At 36.2% G+C, this 8725-nt stretch overlaps 1 protein-coding gene across 1 annotated transcript in view; it reads right to left on the bottom strand.

Moving 5' to 3' along the window:
- Positions 1 to 7833, bottom strand: part of LOC121930907 (thromboxane-A synthase-like) — a 125425-nt gene extending 117592 nt beyond the window's left edge. The window contains exons 1-3 of the mRNA XM_042467903.1: positions 7780 to 7833; positions 7518 to 7606; positions 640 to 788 (exon numbers count right to left, since the gene is read on the bottom strand). Coding sequence (XP_042323837.1) covers positions 640 to 788; positions 7518 to 7606; positions 7780 to 7833 — 292 coding nt within the window. The remainder of the gene's footprint in view (positions 1 to 639; positions 789 to 7517; positions 7607 to 7779) is intronic.
- Positions 7834 to 8725: the final 892 nt, after the last annotated feature.

Raw genomic sequence — 8725 nt, 5'->3', positions numbered from 1 at the left:
TTAAAAGAATTGCACTGATTGCCAATATGTTTTCATTCTGAATTCAAGGTGATTGTGATGATATTTAAAGTTCTAAACAGAGTGGAATCTCAGTATTGAAGAAACACCTCTCCTTATATGCCCAAGAATTATGATCTGTTGGATTGGTCTTCCTCTATGTCCTACTAGTAAGGTCAATACACTATGTTTGGACATGAGAGATGGCCTTCTCAGTCATGCTACTCCAAATTGTGGAATTCCCTCCCCCTTGAGGGCTGACTAGTACCAACTCAGGTAATTTAGGTGTCATGTTAAAACATGGCTGTTCATCTAAGACTTTGGGCCTTATTAACTCATTCCAAATACACTGGTATTGTACATAGTTTTTAAAACCTTTAAAATCTGTTTTTAACTTATTACTGAAGTTTAATATTCCTTTTCAGTTAATGTAATCATTTTCTTGTTTTAAACTGTATAATATGTCTTAATGCTTTTTGTAAGCCACCCTGAGATCTTTGCACATAATAATAATAAACACATGAGTTTGTTGGACTGGTTCACAGTTCCATTCCAAAAACATCAGCTGGAAACACCTTTCAATGTGGAATATATCATTACTTAAAGAGCCATATATACTCAACAATGTGATGATATACTTACTGGTAAGGATTAAGAGAGGTCTAGACAATAGAGGTTCAAAGAATATTCTTGCGTTCTTAACAAAAGCATCATTTGGGTTCTTGTAGGAGTCCACTTGGGTACCAAAAGCCACACTAGCAACAACATCCAGAGTAAAGCAGCCATAATTCCTACATCAAATTAAAGAATGTTGATATTAGCTTCCACTTTTAAACACTATACATTTCTGTTTTGGCACAATATCTTTTCAGAAGTCTGAGTTAGATTATTTAAGTTAGTTTTGAGTTTTTATTTGCATCAAATCCTTAAAAACCCCTTTCATCATGTCAGGCAATATTAATTACAAAATATAAAATTATACACAGTTTCCTTTGAAAATGATTCTGAACAAGGTTCATAGTTTCTGTTTTATCAGTAGCAAAGGCCCTTGTACTTTTGAATTACAAAATGCAAAACAATGCAATGAATGGTTCTAAAGACAGTTAACTTTCTGTAATTTGCACCCTAGCTTTCAAACATATTCTTGAGTTGGTTCTCATAAAGGTGTTCCATCAGTTGATACTTACATATGATAACCACATTGTTGAATGGGCTCTCATATATAATATCAGATATAATATGCTACTCACTAGGTATATAGAATTCAGACCAGAGTAATCAAATAATGTCCATGCAGGTGTAACATAGTTCCTACTGAACAGAACTCACTTTTTTGTCTTGCTCAGTCCTGGCTCTCACCTATGTAGCAATATATCAGCATAGATACAAAAATTGAGCCCAGATTTATAATAATTTACATAGAGTGGACTCTTAACATCTACTGGGATTTGGTTCTAATGGTACCAAAATCTGTGGATGCTCTCGAGTTACATTATATACAATAGCCTTATATAAAATGGCAAAATAAAGGCTTCTTTTGGAATTTTAAAAATTATTTTGAAGTCATGGATGATTGAATCTGTGGATGCAGAATCTGTGGATATGGAGGGCTTACTGTATTAACATAATATATTATATTGGCAGTTTTTCTTTACAACTGGGAAGAGGCGGCTTTGGCTGTTAAGATGATTTTGATTGTATGTACAATTTTACTGTAAAGTTTTTAAACAATTTTATCTGGGAGAAAGGTGACATATAGATGAAATAACTAACTAACTAACAAATATTTTATTATTTTCAGAAATTAAAAAGGGGTAATTCCTTGCCTAAGAAAAACTCTATGAAATCCATGTGAGCTGCATCCACACTGCAGAAATAATCCAGTTTGACACCACTTTAACTACCATGGCTCAATGCTGTTGAATTCTGGGATTTGTAATTTGTTGTGGCACCACAGATCTCTGACAGAGAAAGGTAATGTGTCACGAAACTACAATTCCAGAATTCCATAGCATTGAACCGTGGCAGTTAAAGCAGTGTCAAATTGGATTATTTCTACAGTGCAGATCAAACTGTTGTCGCCATAAATTGACAGCCACCCAGAGGGCACATACACACACATAAATTTTCCAGTTTCTAAAATGCCCTTCCTGAGTATAAAATATTGTAATTTAAATATATAATTTTAATTTTGCTTGTTTTTTGTCACTACCATTGCCATTACATTCAGTGATATATGGGAATTAACAATTTATGAGTAACATTAGTACAAACAAAAACATTACTAGGTATTCTGTATGGTGTGGTATAGGAGGAGCTCAATGGGGGTGATGGCACCATGAGTTACTGCATTGGATGATATAAACCTTAGCACTAGAATCTCAAGCCATTGTGATTCACATGAGAATATTTGTAAATGGTTTCATCTTTTAAACAGTAAAACAGTGCTAAATTGCTGTGGACAAAATAAAAATAAAAATAATAGAAATTATATAGATATACCAGGTTTGTTTATTGCTAAAACTATTAGCTATTACAATTCAATATAATTAAGGTAAAATATAAACAAATAAACTACAATAACAGTAATAAATTTAAAACAGAATACAGGTAACAAGCAAGTGTCACAAAAATATACAAATGCAAAAATATAAAATCATCATTAGTATAGATTAAATTAAAAGACCCCTGGATCAGGTACCATGTATCTTCATCATCTCCATGTAATTCTTATGAAAGATTTTGATGCTTAGATCTTTAACTTACTTGCAGCCAAGGTAGATTTTGCAAGCATAGTGGTAATATATGCATTGCTGCCCAATAGGATACAAAACTGCTCAAAGGGAGGTCGATTGGAAAAAGAGTGGAAAATATGATTTAGAAACCTTTGTCTAGGGGCCGTATAGAGAAGGCATTGCAGAACATGTCCTCTCCTTCCCCTTACTCACAAATGCAAAGTCTTTGATGCACAGGAGTATTATGATATTTTCCCTTCCAGTAGGCATCCACTGAAAGCCTAGGGCTATAAATGCTTTTCTAAGTGGGGACAGTGTTTACAGCCCTACACTTTACATATAGATGTAATAATGCAAGGTAACAGCAATTAAAGCCTCTTCCACTGCAGGAAGAGCAACTGGGACTAAGACAATTAAGGGAATATTCAAGTTGCAATTAAGAGGTTATTCATCAGTAACCTTCAGCCCTGATCAACAGGAAGCAATAAAGAAGTAGGACTTGTAAACAGGAAAATTTTTAATTGACATTGGAAAAGGCCTTTGCTGGAAGAGACTTATTTGTGAACAAACATTCTGAAAGGATCTTGGCACCGGGAAAGGAAATTCTCTGCCAACATAGTGCAATATTAAGTGCTTGGTGACACAAAACCATTTTAAATCCATTTCCATAATTATGCTTCCCAAATTAAGTGAGTTACGGAAGGAAAGGAAAGGGAGCCACAATAGCAGAAAGGGGCTCCAAGTGTGCAAGCAACCTCTCATAATATATGCAAAGTACTTTGAATATTTGAAAAATATTTCTTCTTTTTTTTATCTACCTCTTATTCTTAAGCTGCTTTGTAAAGGCTTTTTTGCCCCCCAAAGGATAGGATGTAAATATTAGTAAATATACATATATGATGACTATTAATTATTTTACTAGCCTACCTGGTCCAATTAGCACTTTAGTTTCTAATTAATATCTCCTCCTGCAAGGAAGCTTGTCCCTTCTTTGAAGCAAGCAAGCAAAATCTCTGTATGAAAATTCTTATTAGAGCACAGTAGTCTTGACCCCCAGAACCACTGGCACTTAAGAGTTCATTCAGTGGGTCTCCTGTTGTTGGTCTCCTCTAGTTGGGACTACCAATGCATTTTAATACATTTTAATTAATACTTTTTAATTTTTAATGTGTAATGTTTTTAACTTTTTTAAATTGTTTAATTGTTTTTTAAAACTTTGTATCTACATTTTAATGTTTTCTATTTTTAACCTGTATTGATTTAAATTTGTTGTTAACTATTTCAAGTCCCTATATCAGAAGAAAGGTGGGATATAAATAAATGGAATAATAATAATAATAATAATAATAATAATAATAATACCAATAGGATTCAGACCAATATGAGATATTGATAGTTGGTCTTTCTAATGTGATTTACATAACTGATTACAAGAATACAGCCATGTTCAGAAGAGATGTGGGTACACAGTCTGCAAAAAATTGCCAGGACAGCCAAAGATAAACAAATCACATGTTGGCTGTTTCTCTAATGTCCACCAGGGGCCCATCCACACCACAGAATTATAGTGCTATTATTTCACTTTAACTGCTAGAGTTTCATACTATGGAATCCTGGAGTCTGGAGTCTGGTGAGGCACTGGAGTGCCAAGGCTGAAATTTCTACATGCCCTTCCCTATACCGCCAATCCCAGGAATCCATAGGACAGAATTATGACAATTGAAGTGAAATAACAGCACTATAATTCTGTAGTGTGGATGGGTTCCCTGGTATTCATTATGCCAATTTGACTGTAACAGATTCTGTTAGTGGTTTTCCTTGATTCAATATATGCATGCAGATAGGCAGTGCTTGCTTGGCTTTACCTCTCCTATATTGAATACTTAACATTAAATTATTCAACCAACCTGTTACATATAAACTACAGTATATTTTTCAACTAGAAAATATTTTTTTAACATACCATCAATTCTCAATTCATCTTCAGATTACCTCCCTTTCAAACCCTTTCTAAGTGATCTATGTCTTCTTCATCTTTATCTCACTTCCATCTCTTCCTGTTCAAATACTTTCTAGGGAGTATGGTGTTATGGTTTGTTGATTTCAAACTTTTTAAAGTTTCTTTTTGTTTTGTCTTTACTTGTAGCTGTAGGTCCCTTTGAAGGCCAGCAAGTCGTAGAAAAGCAGTTGCTAGTAGCAGCAACAGTAATTTTAAATTAAATAATCCATTAAAATTATTCATCATAAATAAAATGTCATCTATTTACAGATTTATATGGTACAAATGTACTTTCTACAATCTAGATGTCTTAAACCATCTGTGTAAAATGGGTAAAATTGGAACAACAGTCTGCTGTAAGCCTGGAATAATACTTTTTTGTAATACACTGTATAATGTGCTGGACTTTGATTTGTTGCTTTTATTCTTTTAATTTGTTTTTTAAAAAAATTCAAATTTTTATGCTTTTTTATTTTTATGCTTAAAAACCTTAATTGCTTTTTATCTTTTGTATGCTGTTAATTTTTCACTATTAACTCTTACAAGCTGCCTTAAGTTCCAAACAGGGAAATAAATAATAATAATTCACAATAAAGAAAGAATATTGATTCAGTCTTTGCTAAAGGCTGCATCTACACTGCAGAATTTATGCAGTTTGATACCTTTAAAACCGCTATGGCTCAATGCTATGGAATTATGAAAATTGCAGTTTTGTGAGATAATCAGCCCTCTCTGTCAGAGAGCTGTGGTGCCACCAAAAAAACCCTCGAAATTCCAGGATTCCATAGGATGGAACCATGACATTTAAAGTGGTGTCCAGCTGTATTAATTCTGCTCTGTGGCAATAGCCTGGAAGAGGGAGCCACTGGCCACACCTCTGGGGGATTCTGGGAACTATAGCTTAAAAAGCAACATTTCCATGCTCTAGAGGAATTTAAAAAAATTGTTTCTTAAAGAAAAAATAGGAAACCACTTAACCAACTAATTGTGATCAATCTTAACTATGATGTGTTTGAAATAAACTAAATTTAGATGTCTCTACTGGGGCTGCTAAAAGATCAGGTGGCTAAGACTCTTCTTTCAATGGTTACCTAGCATTGGCTTTCAATCAGTCTGCTGCAAAGGAAGAGTTAGGACTAAAGGCTTTGCCATTAACTCAGCTAAAAGACCGGCTCCAGCAGGCTTCTCCTGTCCCATAAGTATGTTTACTCAAGGCAGTCATCTTAAAAACAAAAATAAAATCTCATTTGAAACTAGTGCCTGGGTTTGTTCCCATTTTCCCATTATCTCTTTCTTCTTTTGGGTAAGGTTTTATAGACTGCAACCATATCAATAGGGACATTCTGCTTTGTTATTGATCTCATATAGAGCTTGGAAATAGGCTTTTTTTTTGTAGAAATTACAACTTCTAGAATACCCCAGCTAGAAAAGTAGTTTTGCCAAGCTCTGATCTCACATAGCCAACTTTGGGGGCTTACAGACTGCTGAAAAGTGGCACTCTGCCACTGCCACCGGTTGCTGCGTCTGGGAACTGCAGCAGCCAAACCGCGCGGTTCCCAGACGCAGCGAAGAAGAAGCGTCAAAATGGCACTTCTTCTTGCGCCCCGGATGGGACACCGCAAGGCACTACTCACGCACTCGCAGCGTCACATCCAGGGTGCGACGTACGGACGCTATGCGTCTGATACGTCAAAATGGCGGCGCCCGTGTGTATAGGGTGCCGCCATTATTACGCCCCCGTCACGTTCTAGGGGTGAGACTGGTATGGACACTAGCTCCTCGGCCAACCCCTAGCACGTGATGGGGGCGCCACAAAGGCCCATTTGTAATGGGCCTTTGATACCCTCCCCCATTTTTGGGGGGCTGAACTGTTAAAAGAAATACTGTATGTACTCATGTATAAGTCAAAAAATTTAAGCCCAAATATGGGCTCCAAAATCCAGGGAAGATGTATATATGGGTCAATATGGTAATACTTCTCCCTGAGCCTTGGGAAAGCTGTGGAGAAGGGAGGGAGAGCAGGGAAATCAGAGGTCTGTGTCTCCCCTTTTTGCAAGCCAGCAGCCTTGGGGAAAGTTGTGGGGAAAGGAGGGAAATCGGAGGTCTGTGTCCCCCTTTTTGCATATCAAAATCCATGTTTTTGCCCCCCAAACCTGCCCTCAACTTATACATGGGGTCAACTTCTACACAAGTATATATGGTACATCAAATCAGGTGAATTTTAGGACTGGTAGTCCAAGTCTCATCCTTTTTAGCACCGGCAAAGCACTGGATCAGGGCCACGGTGTGCAGTTGTTGCGACCCTGATCCAGCGCTGAAAAGGGCGATGCGGAGCCCCTCAGATAACCATAATGCTCAACTGCAGCTAATAAAAATAGAAGCAAAAGATCCCAGTATATCCATGGCTGCACTGTAGGAGAGGGAACTGTATGAACATAGGCTTGCCTACTTTCATAATAAAGTATGATTTGTTGTGATGTTCAAACACTGTTATGGAGAATAGTAGTATGTTTCCTTTCAGCTGTTAAACTTCATAAACAGACAGCTGCAGACTGCATACCAAATTATTATTACATTTCTGTGTAGTTGCTGCAGTTAAATAAGTAGCTATAAGAATGAAAGAGATGGAGATACAGCCTCTGAACGTGGCAGAGTCTACATCTGAGAAAGAGAAGGGAGAGGGGAAAAGAGAATTAAAAACTCAATTTGTAAAATAATTGCATATTTAGGATACCTTAGCAAATCAAGTACATATAAAAAAACTCATTTTTAATTTATTAAAGTACCTTTGGATGTCAAAAGCTCTGCCAGAATCTGCATAGACCTTTAAGTTACTCAGCAGGACATCACATGCCTGGTTGATTAGCGGAGTCATCTAAAAAGGATCACATGTGTATGATATAATTTTTAAAATACAATACATTTCTCTATATTAATTACATACTGCAGGAGGTAAGTGCTCTCAAGAGCTCCTGATCAGTGGATAAAGTCATTTCCTAAGGAAAGAAAGTGGCGTTTCAAAACACACACGCACACTAGGTCAAATACGTTTTCTTCCACCTCAAAGGCCAGAGCAGGTGGCTTCCCTGTTCCCTTGTTCATGTGCACTTGGTCGAAAAAAGAAATTCACTCATTTATGACAAACAGAACCTGCAGCTTTGCACAATCTGTTCCTCATGAGCAAAAATGTATGACAGTCTTTGGATAGGAGGAGATGCTAGGCCATGGTTATACTTCTGTGGGTTCATAAACAAGACACAAAACATATTTTCTTGCATCCATTTCATTCCTGCTCCCTTCACATTTTTCTGGTCAAGATGAATTTTAACTTACAAATTTAGTCTCCTCAAGAGCTCACTGTAATTTTAAAATTTAAGGCAAAATCACTCTTCAATGCAGCAAAACAAACAGTACACAAAATGTTGTGTTATGTGTATTTTTCTAGGCCTGATGGAAACTGAGTACCAAAATATCTGGAGGATAAAATAGTGTGCTATATTATTTTTATTTCTTGCCTTTGTAATAGATATGTTTTAAATTGTTTTTCATTGAATAGTTTCAGTTATATTTCAACAATAATGTTTTACATGTGTAAATACCTATATGTATTTAACCTGTAGCTGTTTAAATTTTTATAAGCCACCTCGAATCCCCATTTTTGGAAAAAGTCAGGACAACAATAACATTTGAGATCAGATATGGATAACACCAAGGCCTTTATTTTTATTTGCATAATTCAAATTCTAACAATTTCAAGAGAGGTTCCAAACTTTTCTTAGGTAAGCCATCTTCCCTTGCCTTACAGCTATACTCCAACAGCCTATTTAGAGCATCTAAAAGAATCTAAAAGGAGAGTCAGCATGGTGTGATGATTTGAGCATTGGACTATGATTTTGGAAACCAGGGTTCAAATCCGTTTCAGCCATGTAAACTCACTGGGAGATCTTGGGCAAGTCACATTTCCTCAGCCTCAGAGGATGGCAATGACAACCCC

This window comes from Sceloporus undulatus, chromosome 5 (assembly GCF_019175285.1).
Source record: "Sceloporus undulatus isolate JIND9_A2432 ecotype Alabama chromosome 5, SceUnd_v1.1, whole genome shotgun sequence".
NCBI lineage: Eukaryota > Metazoa > Chordata > Lepidosauria > Squamata > Phrynosomatidae > Sceloporus > Sceloporus undulatus.
The sequence above is the reverse complement of the archived record's forward strand: the minus strand, read 5'-3'. Positions and strand labels throughout refer to the sequence as shown.